Source organism: Corapipo altera, unplaced genomic scaffold (assembly GCF_003945725.1).
Source record: "Corapipo altera isolate COAL_440 unplaced genomic scaffold, ASM394572v1 55, whole genome shotgun sequence".
In the NCBI taxonomy this organism is placed as follows: domain Eukaryota; kingdom Metazoa; phylum Chordata; class Aves; order Passeriformes; family Pipridae; genus Corapipo; species Corapipo altera.
In genome coordinates, this window is record NW_020884882.1 from 8988963 (window position 1) to 9010194 (window position 21232).

General features: G+C 35.3%; 1 protein-coding gene across 13 annotated transcripts in view; it reads right to left on the reverse strand.

Annotated features, from left to right (window-relative positions):
* CUNH3orf67 (chromosome unknown C3orf67 homolog) overlaps window positions 1-21232 on the reverse strand; it is a 70979-nt gene that overhangs the window by 40192 nt on the left and 9555 nt on the right. For 11 of the 13 annotated variants that reach the window (XR_003527245.1, XM_027640779.1, XM_027640766.1 and 8 more), the window contains 3 exons: window positions 9961-10075; window positions 8057-8213; window positions 4263-4412 (listed from right to left, as the gene is read on the reverse strand). Coding sequence is in view for 12 of the 13 variants with exons in the window: in XM_027640779.1 (XP_027496580.1) it covers window positions 4263-4412; window positions 8057-8213; window positions 9961-10075 (422 nt within the window). In the remaining variant the exon portion in view is untranslated. The remainder of the gene's footprint in view (window positions 1-4262; window positions 4413-8056; window positions 8214-9960; window positions 10076-21232) is intronic. The other 2 variants (XM_027640776.1, XM_027640777.1) reach the window with 2 other exon arrangements.

The following is a 21232-nucleotide window of genomic DNA, read 5'->3' on the forward strand; positions in this document are numbered from 1 at the left end:
ACAAAAGAAGCCACTTTCTGCCATTACCTTCCCCCCTTTTTCCTAATGTGACATTTGGTTGCTGCTAACAGCTGCCATTTCACAAGATTAGACGACCTGTTTTGGTTTAACATCAATTTCTTTAATTTGCTGACTACCTTGGGATGTTGTTAGCTCCAATTAGAAAAGTTGATTTGCATTAATATCTCTCTTTATGAACACATTAATTGACTGCAATTAATTACCTACATCTACACATAACAGTGTGTTGATGACATAATGAATATTATGTGTAATTAAAAGTGGATGATACTAAAAATAATTTGGGCCTTTGATTATCAAACAAACAAAAAGTTTAATGGATAAAAAGAACATTTTCCAATTAAAATGTACTTAAATTTACAAAGCTTCCATTTTCAAGGAGGCCAACTTCTGAAATTTGAAAAGTGTGTCTGGAGGCCCACATGTTATGTTTGTAAGATGGGGTTGAAAAAAAGATTAGACCTTAAACTGAAGGCATTTAGTTTTCATGCAGCTGAGGGATATTATCATTAATTACTTTCCTATATATTCCTAAGGGCTATATGTCTTTGTAGCCTTGATGGTAAAACTTGAGTCTTATTTTAAATTAACAGTCATTTTTCTGTTTAGATACATCATTCACACTATTGTACTCATCTAAATTTTACAGTCCCTTGTATTTTGACAATCAAGTCAAGAAGTATTTATTTTTGAATACAGCCTCTGAGAGTCTGGATTCCACAGTTTCCTCTCCTACTTCAAAGTCAAATTTATAATCCAACTTTACAACAGAACTTTGGCTGGACTACTTGTAGGGCAATAATACTTTAAAAGTATTATTTCCCCTTTAATATTACAAAACTGGTACTTGCTCGAAAAAAGAAGCTGAATATAACTTAAACAAGTAAACGTATGAAGGGGCTTACTCTAAGCAAAAATGTAAAACTCCTATTATTCATTTCAGCTGCTACAGGACAAAGATTGCCTTTATTAATGAGGTACATTGAGAGAGAACAAAAGTCAACTTGAAAAAGCACCAGCATGGGAGCTTAGTGGGGAGGATGAAATATTTATGAGTTGTTTTTTTCATATTCTAATAAAAGCAGAAGAAAAGAAGTTTAAAAAGTGTTTTTAAAAACCTTTGATATTATCAAGGTTGTTCTCAAAGTTTATTTTTCCTTAGAGTTTCATGAGATGGTGTAATATTGAACTTAAACGGTTGTTATAATTCTCTGTAATCTTATTCCTTTGGTCAATACTTTGCACATGTATTTCCAGAGCAATTTAACAGAAATAGTGGAAATCATTATTCCCTGAATTCACATACTAAAGATGAGAATCCTCAGGAGTGAGAAAGTACTAAGCCCAGTGGGATAAAAATGTATCTTCTTTACTTACAGCACCACTTCTAACAATGCCTACACTGATGAAGATGTGTTGGAAATGGGTTCTTTATCTAATTTGCTTGTTCAGACCCACTTCTAAACTACTTCAGTCCAACTTCCTTCTCAAAACATGTTCTACCACCCTGTTTTGGTATAATCATATGACTCATAGAAGGTGGTACAGAGCAAGAGGAAAATGAAATACTTCAGTAAGACATTACAACTACTGTATGGTCTAAACCAAAGGTCTAACCTTGTGTCTTGTTCAGAAGCCAATAATAACGTAACAAAAGAGTAGAGGAAAGAGGGTGGCTATAGAGAGAGATTTCACCTGTGCATTTTTCTAAGCTCTAGCAGGACGAACTTTATGTACTCCTCAATTTTATGCTGAAAATAACAATCAATCCAACATTTTAAGAAGAGCCAAACTATCAGTTCTCCATGAAAGACATGAATCAGAGCACTCATTAAAATCCATTATAACTCTCATTTTTAAGAAGTGCTTGCAAATATTCTAGATATTTACTATGGATGTACAGAATAACTTAAAAAAAAAAGAGTACAAGTCAGTTACGCATGCATCCAACTGTATTTACAAAAACAGTAACAACCTGGGAGTAAGTAAATTACATTTTTGATATGTTTAGAATTCTAATCAATGAAATTTAGTGAAGTATTAGTGAAAAATATGGTTTTTTTCTACATCAATTTATTTCCTCATTGGAATTGTAGCTGATGTCTTCAAAACTCAAAAAACTGATTAACCCCCCCGACTTCATTCAGCTAGCAAAGAAACTTGTCAATAGCTGAAAATTTTATTTCATTCTTTACATGGTTATGTTAAGACCATTACTGGTTATGAATAATTTTACAACTGCAGAGTTCCAATAATGAACACAAACAATCTACATCTCTCTCTACTGCTGTTCTTCAATGATGATCTATCTCATTACAAAATTGTTTTAAAAAGATAATCAGTATTTTGAATCAAAACAAGAAGGACCGTAAAGACATTTGCTTTAGTGAAATTCTGCTGTTGACGTTACTGCAGGTAGGAAACAATACAGTTTTAAAGCAAAACAGCGGCTTTAGTAAAAAAAAGGTGTCAATTCTCTGGCCCAAGTCTATTTAAACAATTTAAAATCTTGGCATTTGCATCTCCAGTTCAGTTTCTACAGATTCTTGGCTTACGAATCTTATGCAGACAGACATGCCAACTTAAACATAAACCCACAGGAAGTGCTAGTCTAGAACAGGCCAATAATCTCTCTTAACATCCAGTTTCAAACCAAGGCCAAACCCAAATGCTTCAGAAATGCTCCAAGACAATTTCAGTAGAGATGTATGAAATCATCTGCCTTCAACACAGTTCTTAGAGTAAGGGTGGAAAAACTTGGGAGTATAAGATTAAATTTTCCCTTCACATTTTTACTGGTGCTAAATACACTACTCTTACCCATATAAATGGCCAATTGATTTTGGAATCATACAAATTTCTTTACCAGCTTCTTGTAGCAGTGGATTCCATATTTTAATCATATTCTGTGTAACAGGGCATTTTCTCTTGGTTTTGTGCCACGAGATAGGAAAAACAGCTTTTATTGAGCTTTCTTTGTACTTCAGCTTATCTTCACATGAAAATTTTTCATTCATTCTGCTTCTCCCTGAATCACTTCTTGGTCTGTAAAATCTTTTCTGAGATAGTTTAACCGATTATGTATAAAGTATTTCAGATAATAATGCAAAACTGATTTAAAGGTTTGATACCTCTTTCATTTCATATGTATTTGAATTTCCTGCTACTATCTTAGTTTTTTAAAAAATATTAAAATCTGAAAATTCTACTGAGCTGTATCTATGGTGATGATAACCTTCCTTCCTTGAGTCATTTAATTTTGATACTTCAAATCGTAACTGCAGTTAACATTCCTCCCCAATGTACAATCCTTTGCATTTAGCAAAGCCAGACTTTACAGGGTATCATGTTACACATTTACCCAGTACAGTGGTCCCTAGACCATAATTTTTCAACACAGTGGCCACAAGAAATAAAAGCAGTAAACTGAAACCTTGCTTCACAGACTATGATGTTTCCTGCATGTTACCTGGTCTGTACTGTTCTTCATGAAAAAGCACATAGGGGATTGCCCATCTCACAAGTTTAAAACTCTCTGAAGTCCCACTCTTTATTAAACTAGTATCTGTATCACATCACAATTTTTACCCCATGTAATTCACATCTCTGTTGAGATTATTCATAACTATAACAAACAATACAGAGCCCAGAAAAAAAAACCACTTTTGAGGTCTCCTGTTGATAGCCTTCAGCTGGAACAATAATTTAAAATTTAATCCTCTTTTCTTTCTCTTACCTTTTACCCAAGTCAATAGTTTGTATTAGCACATGACTGCCCAATGTCTTTAATAAATCTCTTCTATGCAATGCTGCCAAAATCTGAATTATATGGTTTATTATCTTGTAGCTTATGGAAACATTCAAATAATTCTGAGACACCAATAATACAAGATCTCCTATTTCAGAGTATAAGCTGAGGAGACTGCATGGTCATGTTGTCAGAAGAGTTTCATTTATGTGAACAGAGTTCAAAAAGAAGTGTACCAACTTCAGTGAACAACACTTCAATGTACATTCAGATGACATATCTCAAATACTATTATAAACCCCACACCTGAATTAGAATTGTTCAGACTGCACATAGATCTCAAAGTACAAAACAGTCAACGTGCTCATGGCACTGCAGCTCTGCAGCAGCTGTCACGTTTTATTTTAAGACACTGGAACTTTTACAAAAACATCAATTATTTGTACACATACTGTATAGATCGTATTCACAGTATTTTAATACAACAGAATACCTGTTTCTTGCACTGGATATTCCTTACGTTTTATTTCTGCTTTCTGAATTTTTGTTAGGTTCAGCAGTTGAGTAACTTGTGGCACATCTCTATTTAGCTGGCAGGTTCGAGGAATAACATCTGTGGGATCACGTGGAACAACACGTGTAACTAGAATCAAAAAACACGGGCTTTACTTCACTCACATGACATTATGGAATTAAATTCAACTCACATTATTTGGTAGATTACGTGTACTTTAGTTCATATGGCTACAACAATTTAACAGACTATAGTAATTTGAAAAATTTGCTGTCATTGTTCACTTTTAAGACAATAAGCACGTAAATTTTAGAGTTATATTGTGTAAATTTTTAGGTCAAAAATGTTGAAATGCAGTTAAAGTAATATACACTAGTGGGCAGAAAAGAAAATCAACTTCTTTGAAATCAACTTCTTTGATTTCTCAAGTGCACAAGCAAAATAGAATCACAAAACACATTTTTAAAAATTTTTATTACAATTCAGCTTTAATTGTAATACTGATATAGTGATTTTTATATAAAATGAACACCTGAGAATGGTATTTATAGTAGTGGTACTGAAGTAGCAAAAGGAGAAGTCCCATATATGCAAATAAAGAATTTCACAAGCTTTAATTTCAAAATTTGGACACCATTACGCTTTCATGATAAACTAAAAAGCTGTCAACCTATCTATTCCTGTGACATCAGGCACTAGTAGAATGTGATCTATCTCTGCTTTCTCTTTGATAACCAATATACACTGAGTTTATGAAAGCTATTCTCTTTGAAGAAAGGAATCCATGTCAGAACTATGCCTGATGTTATGATGCCAATTCCTTCCAAATTTTAGAAGACTTGAATATAGTAAGGAAATGAATATTAGCCCATTTTCCAAGGATAAGAAGAGGAAAACATAACCCAAACCCCAAACTTGAATAATGGATCGAATATTGAGATACTAATAAAAAAATTCAAGTGTTCCATGTTGTGCTTCAGTAGTGGATGTATTTTTTCAAGCATTTTTTTTGCCAAGCCAGTACATTATTTATCACTGCTGGACAATACTTGGTGATAAAAACCCCATACAGAACTTTGGGATTACTATGGAAACCAGAAACTAGGTATGGATCAAGCTTGTATACCTCAGTATCACGGGGCAGAGAAGATGAATTATTTCTTCTTCTATCTCAATGATCTCATACAGAAATAATTTCTTAGTATAAGCAGTTTCTCCTTTGCATTCGCTATCATTTTAAGAATACAAAGCATACTGTAAACTTGCTGCTTAAAAAGAGTAACACACTCACTGCACTTTGAAACCACTGTTTCAGCCACAAGGAGGTTGAAGCAAAGAACTCGATCCTTGTCCTGGTTTCTGTCAAGATAGAGTTAATATTCTTCCTAGTAGCTGGTACAGTGCTGTGTTTTGGATTTGGGATGAGAAGTGTTAGTAACATATTGATGTTTTAGCTGTTGATCATCAGTGTTTACACTAAGACAAGGAGACAAGGATTTCTCAGCTTCCCATGCTGCCCTGCCAGCGAGGAGGCTGGGAGTGCACAAGGAGCTGGGAGGGGACACAGCAGGGACAGCTGACACCAAATGACCCAAGGGATACTCCAGACCATATGGCAATGTGCTCAACATATCAACTAGAGGGAAAGCTGACTGAGGGGGCTGCTGCTGGTGAACAATTGTTTTTCATTTGCATAATTTGTTTTTCTAGAGATTTATTTTTCTTCCCCCCCTTTCCATTACAATTTATTATTATAATACTTCATTTATTAAACTGTTTGTATCTCAACCCATGAGTTTTCCTACTTTTACCCTTCCACTTGTCGACCTCATCCCACAGGGGGCAAGTGAGTGAGGAGCTGTGTGGTGTTTAGTTGATGGCTGGGGCTAAAGCATGACAACTCTCATTACAAATCGCAAACTCATTGCATTCAGTGGAGCTCAGCTAACTGGTCCAATCATCTGAGAGGGCAAAAGCTTTATCAAATAGTGATTGCTATCTGAAACTTAATTAATAATAACAAAAAAGCCCTTACTGTTGTTTTTCTGTAATTGGGTAGGAAGTGTAGAATCATTTTAATTCAGCCAAACCTTCAGCTGCAATGTAAGTTTAAGAAGGGTCTAGAGAACAAGACCAGAGAAGCTGAAGGGACTGGGAGTGTTCAGCCTTCAGAAAAGGCTGAGGGGAGATCTTATTGCTTGTAGTGAGGTGGGTGTTGGTCTCTTCTCCCAGGTAACAAGCGGCAGGACAAGAGGAAATGGCCTCAAGTTGTTCCAGGGAAGGTTTAGATTGGATATTAGGAACAATTTGTTCATGGAAAGGGTTGTCAAGCACTAGGACAGGCTGCCTAGGGCAGTGGTGGAGTCACTATCCCTGGATGTGGCTCTCAGGGACACGGGTTAGTGGTGGCAGTGCTGGGTTAATGGTTGGGCTCGATGATCTTAAAGGGTCTTTTCCAGCCTAAACAGTTCTATGATCCTATGAACTGCCTAGATGAGGAAATTCATAAATATACAGAAAATACTAATGCCCACCAGCTGTGTAATAATCATAGAATTGATAATGAAGTAATTAAAAGTACAATATTTTACTATGCACACAGTTTATTAAAGCTGTCTACTCATTATGCTAACTACATTTTAGAATTTTGGAACTCATTTAGAACATTTAAGCACATTTCAAAAACTGCTTAGAATGGAAGAGAAAAAACAATGCACCAATGGAATTACATTAAATTAATGCCAGTGAGACCTCTAACTACAGTTTCCTGCTGAGAATTTACCAGATTCTCTCTGCAGACATTTGTTAAATTATTTTTTTTTCCCCAGCCTTACCTACAAGAAATCAGAGGAGTAATCGCAAGGATTGCTTATTCTCCCCTATTGGTTTAGAGTTTCCAAATGGAAGATACATTTTGTTACCCTTACAATACTGCTGACTATCCCTCCTTCTGAAACCAGAACCCTTTTTTCAGGTGTGTTCTTTAAAAGCCACAAAATGAAAATGTGAATGAAATTGAAGCTGAACTATACCTAGGGTGCCTTTAAAATAAGAAAGTGCCAGCTGTGCTTTTGCAATTCCTCTCCTATTACTGCAAATACCAGTGAGGAATGCAGTTCTTTCCCTTGGAAAAGGATGATTCAGGATTATGATGTTAGCATGGAGATTGGTAAACTTTGACCAATATCCTGCTCTATCACAGAAAAAAAAGACCTCTCATTTTTCAGTTCACCACCAACATTATTTTCCCAATAAACAAGGACACATTAGGATAAATGGACATAAGATCAGAGGTGTTTATGATAGTTTGATAGCTCTGTTTCATATAATATTGTTTTGTAACAGTTTTGTCCTGGATTATTTAAAGAAGAAATCTTTCATCAGCTGCTAATGTCCAAAATTAAGAAAACAAACAGTAAATGTTGCTAAGTTTTAAGTATTTCTCTTTCCTTTCAGACACTCTCTTCTTGGCCAAAACCTGATTTCTACCAGCATAAGAGACTCTCATTAAAACAAGCTCTCTACTTGATAAATCTTACCTGAATTTGTTCAATAAAATACTTCTAAGGAATTCAATGTTTAAAACAGAGGAGTACACACATATTTAATTAACTAATTAAATATGTGTCTGTCACTGGCAGATTTAATATGCTGCGCTACTACCTTAATTTCATGAAATCATGTAATCTTTCAAATTGCCAATCTGATGAAAAAGAAGCTTTTGATTTTACGTGAACAGTTATGATTAAGAGAAGATAGTAATTAAAACACACCATTCTCCTCAGCTGTATCTTGCGGCTTGGATTTTAAAGTGAAGATCTTTCGTAGCTTACAGTTAGCTGAAATAATAATTCCATCCAAAGACTGGAAGACAGCTCCTCTGAATATTTCACTGGTGAATGCTGCCAAGTCAATACACATATTGCACCACTAGAAAAGAGAAACAATACTCTTTAGTAAAACCCCGACACTAATCACTGCAGAAGAGTATGAGTGTATAGTTCTCTACAAATGGAGTGTCAGCAGAGTATTAGATTCTCACAGGCTGTGATTCACAATGCAGAACATTTTGATATCAAAATAAGATATTGCTGTATTTGCATTTTGAACAATTACTTTTACAAACAGATAAGGGCGTATGACCTAGTGACTGCCAGCCCAAGGGAGTTCAGCACAGCATATCCATCAAATGTTTTGCAGCTAAGTTGTAAGAAAGCATATTTACTGAAGGAAGGGGGAACAAGAATCGTAATCCAGTATTACTTCATAAGTTAAGATTTACTGAAGTTTAAGTTTGAGATTCTTTGATGATTTCTTTCTGAGATTCACAACAAAAGGACTTCTCCAAAACTGGCACCCCTTCCATAATGAAACTATCTGGTAAATTTCTAGTTTGGACTAGAGTGCAACGTATCACAACATCTTAAAACTACTACTTCTTTATAGTAAGTGTTATCCATTCACAGTAAGACCTTTCCAAAAGGCAAATCAGATAATGGTTATTGCCTGAGTTGCTAAAGATCCTACTTAAATGAGCACTTTAATTCTCATTAGATGGTTATTTGGTTCAGGAAACACTGTTAGAACACTAACATCAATGTGCTATACTCTCCTGCACTATTCCAGTACTCTTTAGATTCTCTCAATTTTAATCTTTTTTCCACTTAATTCAGCATTTGTCTATTGCTGTATTTTATAATACAGGAGTGCAGTTACAGGTATCTATTTTGCATGTAAACCATATTACAATTCCATGATCGTCCTAGAAAAAAAACAGAGATTTCATACAAAAAAATACTAAAACCAGAAGAACTAACAAAGTATGTTTTCTTGTGGCTTTATGTTTTCCATTTAGAGTTTCTTATGTTTAAAAACACAGATGCTCGTAGTTCTCACAGCTGCCTTCACATAAGCTATCTTAAAAAAAATATAACTTCAGAAGTTTTTGTAAAATATTCCCTCTCACGTCTAGCCTTAAATTCACAGCTGCTCAGTATACCAAGCATTATCTAGTTCTCTTGGTGCAAATAATATTTTAAAATACTTGAAATCTAACTATTCTCATATGAAATTTATTTTCTAAAGCAGTATTTGAGACTTCAGTCCTCACATGGCTATGTGGTAACCGTCAGGTTTTGTATCCTGGCAGTTATTACCATATGTTGTGGCATGGGAAACGGGGAGAGGGAGAATATGACAGTTATTGTTTTATTTTCATCAGTTTGACATATGCTTTGTTTTATATATGCCAGAACTGGGAAGAACCTGAAGAATGTGAGAGCAGCCATCAGCTACAGTGTACCTGCAGCTCCAGAGACTGTAATCAAAGGTCACTGCAGGAGAAGGGACATGTGAACAGGAGCCCTATGATGAAGTATCAGGGACACAGAGAATTTTACAAAGGCTGAATCAACAGGAGAGAGAAACACATCACAAAGAGCATTACTCTTGGGAAAAGGGGAATGAATTCCTAATATAAGAAGAAGGATAGAGGAGTAGTAGTATTAAGTAGTTCTGCTGCCATCTGGTAGAGGGGACATATACACGTGTCTTGAATCAGTAGGAACTGAGTTCTAAATCAAACCATAATTTCAACAAGACTATAAACATACATAAAAGATTCCTGATTAAAAAGCATGCTCAACCACAGTGCAAGGAATATTCCCAAGGTACCTACTATTTTGCGCTTGATCATAAACAGAGGAATTTTTGCATGCAGAGGGGTTACAGACAACTCCTTGTGGACTGTTGACAAATACAATCTTCTTTTAATATTGCCTAAATCGGTTATCCTATAAAAGAAAAGGCAGGAGAGAATGGAAAAGATCTTTGTCAATTCAATAATCCAGTATCTTTGTGAAATCACAAAAAATATATTCATATGCAGAACTTTTATGTCAGTGATAGCAAATATGGAATTTAAGAATTACTTCTTTTACAAGATGAGTAATGAGATTTCTTTCTCCAATTCAAATTTGGTGGCTATAGCCCTGCATACATAAAATCACTCTACATGCAAATTTTATTTCAGCAGTCTACACTCTTTGCTAGATTTCCACAGCCCTTCAGACTATGAAAGAATTCAATTTGTTTGAACTGAGAACCCAGTAGCCTTTAATAATCACACGTGGTTTGGCCCCTTAAACTTGTCTTATCTTGGGGCCTGCTAACCAGAAAAACATTATTTGCTTTCTTTTCCTAAAAATGCCTCTGTCACTTTACATAGACTGTTTGTCAGCTTAAAGGTAAACACAATACATTGCCTGTCTATTTTACTTCCTGAGGACATATCTTCAAATGTGAATTATAATGCAGAAGTTTATTGCTCACTATTCAGGTCATCTCACAAAGACAACAAGGACACTGAATTTGAATATTTCTAATAAATTCAGACCACAGCCATGATCACAAAAAAAAATTAGGTTTCCTTTAAAATGATACACAGGGTCATTTTTATGTTCCATTTCTTCAATTCTTGTAAGTAGCTGTACTGATTTTGACTCGGATACAGTTAAATTTCTTCAGAGTAGCGTGCATAGGGCTATGCTTTGGATTTGTGCTGGAAACAGGGTTGATAACTCAGGGGTGTTTTCATTACTGCTGGTCAGGGCTTACACAGAGTCCAGGCCTTTTCTGCTCCTCACCCCACCATGCCAGTGAGGAGGTTGGGAGGGGGTCAAGAAGGTGGGAAAGGACACAGCTGGGACAGCTGATCCCAACTGACCCAAGGGATATTCCAGACCCTATGGTGTCACGCTCAGCAATACAAACTGTGGGGAAAAAAGGAAAGGGGGATGTTCAGAGTTACGTTGTCTTCCCAAGTAGCCCCTACACATGATGAAACCCTGAGTTCCTGGAGGTGGCTGAACATCTGCCTGCCCATGGGAAGGAGTAGATGCCTTATTTAGATTTCGTTGCATGTGCAACTTTTGCTCTACCTCTTAAACTGTCTTTATCTCAACCCACGAGTTTTTGCACTTTTATCCTTGTATATTCTCTCCCCCATCCCTCTGCAGGAGCAGTGAGAGCAGCTGTGTGGGGCTCAGCTGCCTGCTGGGGTTAAACCACAACAGCAGCACAGCCCTGACATCCCCCAACAGTCCTACATTATTACTCCAGAGCACAGACAAAACTTTAAAGGCTGAAATCTGGGAAAATATGCCTAATGTATGGGGAAACAATGATTAATTTACCTATTATTTTTGAACAAGTCTATTTCTAACAGATGGGTATTTCTCTGTAATTAGCTGCCCCTCTGAGAAGATGACAAAAATTACAATAAACAACTTTTTGTCACTACATAGAGTTGTTAAAAGTAATTATTCATTATCACTATTCAGATGCTGGGTTTTACTTTAAAATTGTGAGACTGCACTGTAGACTTGTTTTTTAAACTTTATTACTGAAAACAATTTTTCATTAGTTAAGGACTACCTGTAGTTTAACTAATGAAATGTTGTCACCCAGAATTTGCAGATAAACACTCTAAAACATTCTTAGCCTTTCTTAGGTCAACTTAAGAAGGCATTAACTCTGGAGCAAGTTACATACTTCAGCTGATTATGGCAATTTGAGAGTTCAACCAAGGACAGTACAAAAAATACTGCAAGCATGTAAACATGAAAAGGTTCTATTAGTACAGCAATAAAAATACAGAAGCACCTTCTTGTTCCCCCACAGTCATTAAGAACATCATGCAAAGCAAACTGTTCACCAGCTCTCCAGAACTTGCTGATTCTTTCCCCTCCCTTGCAGACAAAACCGATCTTTAATCTATTCAACCTCCTAACATGGGTGGGCAAATCAAAACAGAGTGGAAGAGCCTACTAGCTGTTTCATTCTGAAAGACTAGCAGCTCCTCTTATAAATCACAAACACTTCAAAAGCAGAAATTTCCCTACTGTGCCAAGGAAAGAACATGATATCCTCACCATTGCTGTCATTTGACATAACAGATTCCAGTAACAGCTGCATATATATTTATGAATTGACAAATTATACCATCAAGTCCTTGAAAAGTGCTTTCATCAGAAGACCTATAAGTGTCTTACAATCCTGGGACTTGATCTTACTTTTGAAGAAATTTAAGTAAGATGTAAGATGTAAAATAATTCACATAAGATCACCAGCAAGTTGGCCACACAGCTAAACCTGTGCCCCTGATCAAGGCTTAGTTCAATCCATCACTTTGCTTCCCATATTGCTTTTGGTGAAAAACCTATGGATATAGTTCTTCAGGAACTCTCCACTCTAAATCTTGATGTTCAGAAGTGCTAAGAAATTGATGCACCAAAGAACTCCAAAGTATGGGGGAACTGGTTGCCTGAAACTCCCTAAATTTCCTACTTAAATGTAGAGCTGAGCAATTGTGCTGTGGAACCAGGTAATTGCAGTAACCTGAGTGCTGAAAAACAAATAAAAATACTGAAACTCAAACTAGGTAATTCTCAGTAGCAAATGTTGGTTTAAATGATGCTACAATAGAGCAGTAGGAGCCTGGAATTAGGTTCTGCATATCTCCAAACAACTGGCAGTAAATACATAAGCTCACTTCATAATATTAGTTAAATATGTTTAAATTGTATTATTTATTTGTTATATGAATAGATTTATCTCTGTCCCTCCTTTAAAAAAAGTTGGTACCTTAGTTACAGAAAGGCCATTGGTATATCTACAGCTCCCAAAATGTAACACCGAACACATTCACTTAGCTAAAAATACATACATTTATATCAGACTCTATCTTATAAGTCTGACATAAGAGTTTTTTATTATGATATATGTGCTATAAAGAAGGGGCAAACCTTAGATACACACCTATAACCACACTTAAAGATACATGATTTATTTCAAATAATAGTTTTAAAACATTTGAAGAGGCAAAATTGAAGAAAGGTGTCCTAAAAATTCTGTAAAATAATTTGTTTCCTAAGTGAAGAAGATAATTATGTAAGAGTTAGTGTTACTTCCAGACTTTCCAGTTACATTGCTTATTGGAAAACAAAAATACAGCATAGGTCTGAAGAAGCACTTTTCTGAAATAATTCAGACAACAGGAGTTAGAACATTAGATCTCTCAGTTGTAAAATGACTGGAGTACTTCTGGTGAAACTCAACTTTTTTTTTTTTTTCCTGTTATTCAAAAGTAGAACCTACATTAAACCTACAAAGGCAAGAAACATCTGCAGCACACATCTTGATTTTCAAAAAATCTATATGGGAGTTAATGTATTTTTATTATCTGTGTGCTTGAGTATTTATATCTAAGGGTCAGACATGTGATAGAAAAGTAATGAGACCATGCTGAGAAAAATGAGGTAGTCAACAAGAAAATCAACCTCATTTATAATAATATTCCTGTGATCAGCAGGTGCATAACTCTTCCAGCTATGGTCATTAACTGCATTCACTTCACACTTAACATCTACATTTGCAAACCATTTGAAAGTAAAATTACCTTCCAATTCAATTTTCAATTTTATTTTATATCTTCAACTTTGATTGACTATTCTCCTCACAATGGTAACTATAGTGAGATTGCAAGCAAATGGTAGCAGCTACCCAAGAGTACAGATAAACTCATCTTCTCAGATTGGCCATTCACTTTGCTTCTGTATGTATAATAATTTATAACCATTTGTTAATGTTCAATTCAAGGCTTAAAATGAACTTAAAAAAAAAAAAAAGACACTGGACTGTTGAAGAGACGCTTCATTTATCAGGCTCACCTGTTCTTAAAATGAAAGTCGTTTTCTCCTTATAAATGACTTAACCTGGAAGTTTACCAAACATGAAAGCAGGTATTTCCTCGATGTTGCAAAGCTAAGAGCAGCTCCCATACAATTTAATATTAACACAAATCTCTTTGTATCCTGGTGAAAATCCAGACAAAATCCTCTGCTAAAGCCTCACTGTTAGTACATCAGTATATTAGTGCTTAGCAACTGCAGTGCCATTTTCTCCATAATAAGCACATTAGATAGTATCATCATCATCTCCATTTTAAAGAAAGAAAAATAAAGTAATAAGAATTGTCAGCTGATTTGCTATGCTTTCAGATTCTAAAGTTTCCTTATTCAGGAGCACCCTTTACTTCACATATGTTTTATTTTATGCACTACTTGTAAATTGGCCTCGTAGGAGATACCACATTATTGAAGTGGCTGCCTGATCATCTGAAATCCGCATGCCCTCATAAAAATAGACTTAGTTATGCTGAAAATGAATCAATTCTCTATGAAATCAGAGATCTGAAAGACTGATATGTCACAGAGACCTGGAGAACAAGTTGTTTTGTGTACTGGAATTTCCTGTTGGTAGTAGTTTTCTGGAGAGAATTAAGAAAAAAACCCACAAAGTCCCCTTAACCAGTATACATAAAGAGGGAGTAATACAGGTGGCAGGTGCAAAACAAGAATCATCAAATCTGGTAGTTAGAATCGAAAAACTTTCCAAATATGAACAATTATGAAGAACTGGTGAATCCTGACCTCTCCCTACTTGACATACTTGCATCGATTATCCAAATAAATGAATGACCTGGTACTTTCACTGATCGAGAATAATTTATTTTGAAAGTTTAATTACTCTTAGAGTCTCACATGGTCCAAAAAATCATCCTGGGAGTGTTAATTTCATAACATATATTTTAGAAACTTTTATCAATATTTTAACATCTTTGGTTTTGAAATGAGCTCATCTTTGTCTTATTTTCAAGTATTAAGCAAATTTTATTTAAGGGCACAGTGGTATCTTCCTCTGAAACAAGGGTAACTGTGCCAAATCATTTAGAAAACTGTAATTCCCAAAACCAGTTTTTAATTTTTCAGTACAAGGTACTCTAATGAGTATTAATATGTGGGAAGTTTAGTACTGACATCTTTTCAAGAATCTAAACAAATTACCTCTATAATGCAGTTATTTATGCCTGCAACTAGTTCTTTTGGGTCTTTTCTTTAGTTTATTGGTTTTTATTCTTTTTGCTTTGTTATTCTTTCCATGAATGTCTCTATTCTAAAGAGACAATCTGTCCTTTCAGGTTTACAAAGGCAAAGAAAAGGTTATGTTCGCACCTGCTAATGTAACAGTTCCCTCAAGGACAGCCATATTTCTCACATTTACACCATTTATTCTAATTAGTAAGAATTGTTAAGAAGTCTGCCCTTTAAAAAGACAAAACAAAGTTGCTAACAAAATTTACTTAATTTGGCGTATGAAAATCCTGACTAACAAACCCGATCAATATATAAAAATATAAACAGGAGTCAGTTTACTCCACATTACTTACATCCACCAACCAAAATATACGTAATTAGTACATTTCTTCTCTCTAAAGTCCTAAAAGATGGTAATTTATTCTTTAATATCACCAGGACATCATCTAACACCATGATAAGATTTATTCTATTAGTATAATTATTAGTACAATTATTAGTATAATTAAAAGTATATTAGGATTTATTTTATGTAGTATCTCCATTTTTGCTCTGATCCCTTTTTGAATACAGAGAATGAAAGCATCTCAGTGTCAGAACAGCAGGTGAAATGGTTTTGCCTACCAATTTACAATAAACCAAAATATCTAAATGTTAGTGGCAAGATTTAGGAATGGATTATCAGTTGTACTGAGCTCCTTGGGAAAGCCTGCCAATAATGACCTGATTGAAAAGAATGCAAAGAATCATCTATCTTAATTTTGACCAATGGGAATTTTTTTCTTCTTAAAAGGATCATACCTAGTTAAGGAAGAATAGAATTATAGAACAGTCTCCACCTTTCCAATTCAAATTTAAAGTTCTCACAGGATCTGCTTCTACATATTTGTATTATGGAGCATCTAATGCTATGTGCATTTAGCTGTCTGCTTAAATAACTACTCTTTGGTGGTGAGTGGCACAGGAAAGCCTGTAGGCATCTGGTCAGATCATGTCATTTCCATTGCACATCTTGGCTGTCCCTCCACAAAAGCAAGCTGAAATGTAGACAGCTGCACCTCCTATCAAGAATAAATCTCAAACCAGATGAAACTTTGAGGCATTACTCCCAAATTTTGTTTTTGAATAAACTGAAGTGTTAATGTTGTCTCCAAAATGCTAATTGCACACATCTGTATGGAGCCAGCTGCTGCATAAAGCTGGAAACCCAAGACCTTCTGCTCCTCACTAATTCTGTTCTTACATATGATCACTAGGGCTGCAGGTCAGATCACAACCATGCCAACAGTATTCTTTATAGGCTAACAATCCTTCTTCCCTTTTTGAACTAAAGCACAATTGACCAACACTGTGCACAGAATGTGCACAGACAGGGTGCACATTCAAATACAGAAAGAAACGCTACTGGAAAAGAAAGATCCCCCTCAAATGGTGTGCACACTTATGGACTCAAGAAAGGCAGGGAAAAGAACACTTCCATGAAAATCCAGATGGTCTGAAGATGTTCTGGAGAAAGATGAACTGATAACTAAACTGTTGAGAGACACTTAAAGAACAAAACATTTTAGGTAGTAGTCAGAGGTATTGATTATTGGGGAGGAAAAAGAACAAGTATAGACTTCTGAAGAAGGTCCAGGGCCAAGGAAAAAAGATTCCTTCAACAAGCAGAAAGTAAATTTGGATGTGTGCAAGTTCCAGAACAGAAGATCAACAGCACAAAAATCTTTCTCCACACTTGATGTTTTGTATTGATTAATTCAATGAACAATGAAGTTACTGATATAACTTCAAACAGTTTTATAGTTGCAGAAGCAAAGAAACTCATCAAAAGTGAGAAATTAGAAATACTTACAGAATAAGGATAACAAATTTGTCCTGACTTGGGGGAAAGAAGAAACTTGTCTTCTTTCAGACCAAGTGTCTAATCTAAATAGGAACATAATTTTAAACTAGGATGGTGTATTTTGTTATCAGTTCTATAAAATTGCATGAAACTTTTATCTTTTATATCTGGAAGCAGGACACCCTGTTCATAGGATACATTTATACCTTTTTTTTGGATACCTGTTTCCTAAACTACTACCCATGCTGTGCTTGTACTCTGGTCAAAGTGATGACTGAAGTTATCAAAAAATGTTTACTTTCAAATATATGAGTTAATCTTCATAAATGATGAATCTGTACTATCTTCATAAATGATGGGATTTAACATATTCTAATACTTTTCTGTATTTCACTCCTGCTTCACAAAAAATTCAAGGAACAAGTGTCATGCTACTAAACACCAGAATCTCTCCAGCTAAATCAATTCAATAGAGTTTACCTCCAGTCTCTATCTAAAATCTCCAAATAATGTTAGACACACGTAATAGAATTAGCATCTGTGTCTTACTTCAAATCTAAAGAGGTTGCTCTAAGTTTTGCAAGACTAACCAAGATTCATATTTTTATTGTTCTGTATCTGAAAACATGCTGGGTCTTTAGGTTAACATGAATAATTTATGGTATGTCTGTCAGCAAAGCTGAAATGATGACTGATTATGATAGCATCTAATTCACATAAATTCAAGCTGTTACAGTATCTATGAATAAATTAGCTATGCATGTAAAACCTAGTATGTTGTGGTTATTAAAATCTCAATGTAATAAACTTATATTTATAGAAACAACTGTTTGAAAACAGGAAATATGGTACAAAAATATAGATTCTACTGCACTGCTCACAAGCCTTGCAATAACATTTCTTATCAACAAGCACAACTACTTTAGGAATACAGACATTTTTAACCCCTTTTTTCTCCACAGATTCCTCTATCCATAACTAGCTAAACTTCAGCAGAAAACCTCTTAAACTTTATCAGATATGTTCCAGAGTTTGAAACTGTCACAGAGTTCGCATTAATTCAGAATATAACAAGAGCTGATGCCTTCTGGAGCTGGCAAAAGCTAGTGGCAAGGAAAGATAATTTGATTATGAACAGTGGGATACTAACTGAGCAAACCTGTTGATACACGCTTGGCCAGCTGAACAAAAGGTTGAAACACTAGGAAGAATTAAGAGACATAGATGCCATTAGAGTGAATGAGCAACCATGCTGTGACCCAGAACATGGTCCATAAGGTACTGAGTAATTCTAGGAAGTGGCAACACAGCAGAACCCCATGGTATGCTAATATCAAGCACCAAGTCTGGGATTTGGAAGCAGGACTCTGACTGGGAAGCAGTTTTCACTGACAGTGGGTATTTTTGCTGTGCAAGTGTTCACATCACAGAGACGAGGGGATCTTACATGAAGTCTCAGACCTTCCCAGCTTTACAAATTATGCCACATGTGATTTACAGCTTTAAACCCAAGATTTAAAGTAGTTTGAAGACCATGAACTGGCCACCAGTGAGAGAGGCAGCATGACTTCAGAGCTGCAGCCAGGGTTCACTAAGCACCACACCTGTTTTTGCCACTAATGTTGTTGGATCACTTCATAGTTTCACCACATTTTGTTGTTACTATCTGCTGTCCTGTCTGGATGCCCAAATGCAAAACTGGAAACCTTGTCTTTTTTCATACAAAATGCTCTCTCCCTTAACTGGCCACAATTCAGCAATAGAATAAAACATCAAATATTAAATCTGTACTATCATCATACACTAGCTTGCATATCAATGAAACTGTACTTGATCAACCATCAGATTTTAAAATTTACTACCATTCCTATTTTTATCCTTCCTATGTTTAAAAGTATCATACACTGAGTTAACTAACTAGTTGTAATACATTTTCAAAATAAATCGACAAATATTCTCATATCTTGCATGAGAAAACTGGGAGAAAAAAGGCTGAGCAACCTACAGGGACTCAGACAAGACCAGATAATATTTCAGTGCATAAGCAGAAATTGAGTGCCTGATCCTTGTTCATACATCACACCAGCCTAAGCTTTTTTTTTTTTTTGAGGCTGTGGTACAATTTCAAGGTCTGCCTTGTCAGATCAATAGCTCTAACCATTTGCTGTAAAACTTATTAAAACAAGCTTCTCAGCTTGGGTATCACATATCAGAAATAAAGTATGACAATGACTGGCATTACAGTACTGTAAGAAGAACGAATGTTCATATGCTTGTCAAAATGCTGAGCAGAACTGCCAACAACCACATGGTCTATATATTGGGAATTAAAGCAAGAATGGCAACACAAGCCAGATGCTGTTTTCTATTACACACAAAGATTTTTTCAAACACTGAGTTACCTTTGCTTTTGCAGAAAGGTAAAAAAAAAATCCATAATACTGAGGATTTAACAACTGGCTACTGCATTTAGAGCAGACAGCTATATTCAGCATTACTAATAGCTTTGCTATTATTTGCTCCAAAGAGGCTGCATAAATTACATGCTCTCTACCTTAGTTGTGATTTTATTATGCTTCACCAAATTCTTCATCCACAATCTATTTCACACATTTTTTAGGCAGATCAATGCATTGATTGTTAATGTGGTGATATTCACCTAATCATGCCACCTAACAAAGTATCTAAAATTCGACTTAAATTTCTTCCAAAGAAAAGATAAGCCAGCTAATGTAAACAGTAGTTTGCACATTCAGTATTTGTGACAGGAATCTTGCATGACTGGTTGATAGCAGCAAGTTAGAAGGTTTATGTCATCTGATGGCAGCAGTGATGGATGGCCTTGATGGAATTCTTGTTTGCTGACCAGATCAATCACTGAACAGAATGCAAAAAAGGATGAGGCTCAAACTAAATACCATTTCCATCTCTGTGCAGGATATGAGAGCAAGATATGTAATGTAAAGCATCATATGCAGCTCCTACAAAACTTGTCAGAGTGTTTTTTACATAAAGTAAATTTCATGGCTTAGTACCCTATCAATTTTCAGCTGAAGCTGCCCAAAGCTGCAGTAGTAAGCAGCCAGGTTATGTAACAAACCACCTTTGAACATTAAACTCTAGGCAGGAACAACACAATCAACATTCTGTACACAAACAAGCAAGAGATTTCTTCCAAAACATCTGAAAAGAAAGGAACTGAATGGCAGTCACATGAAGCAAGGACTTGTTTTAATTATTTACTGGATTATCATAAGTCTGCTAGGATAAAATAGTGCACTACCTCTTCTGCAAGTCTTGAAGGACTTTATAGGTACATCCATAAATTACAGTTGATTTCAAAACCAAAACTTAGTAATAAAACTATTTTTAAAGATGTTTTATTAAATTTTTCAAATAGTTGCACTAAGTGGGGAACAACTGACATTGTACTTTTAAGATATATATCTTATATACATATATAAGATAGATACATATTCAAAATAACAAGCAACTTAAAGAATTTATGAACTTATGGAATCATCAGGGTAAGCATGACTTTATTATAACAGAAGAAATGAAACATCAATTTTTTTGTAAAAAGTATATGGAAGTGTAGTAAGTGGGACTACTTCACCCCCCAGACATTGAAATCACTGCACATAAGAAGAGAAAATTGGGATTTGTACCAGGTCATTAAATCTCTGTCCTCTGCCTAGAGAATGTCCACGAGAAGCAAATCTATGTACTTGGTTTCTGTTTACTACAGGACATATCCTCTTTGTTTTGTCACTTTACATGCAAACTTACAGAAAGACAAACAAAAATAAAATCTTTCTTTGACTTTACACAGTTTAATTGCATATTATTCAACCCATCTTTTCTTGCAGGGCTTCTAAGGCCCAATATTTCTTTTGTTAATTCAACTCTTAGGTGTTTTACTGGCTACAAAGCTGAGTGAGTTGTGCTGCTTATATAAAAATGGATGGTGTCAGCAGGAGAGAAATGTTGTCCAAAGTCTGACAGTTGCCCAAGTTTAAAACTCTATTAAATCATTCCATATTGAACTAATAAAAATTCAGCTGTACCTCTCCTTCTTTACAATATGGACATAATTATACCAGCTGAGCACTCCACTTGTTGCTCTAGCTTTTTACCATTTGTTTGGTCATGATTTTCTCCCCCAGTTATTG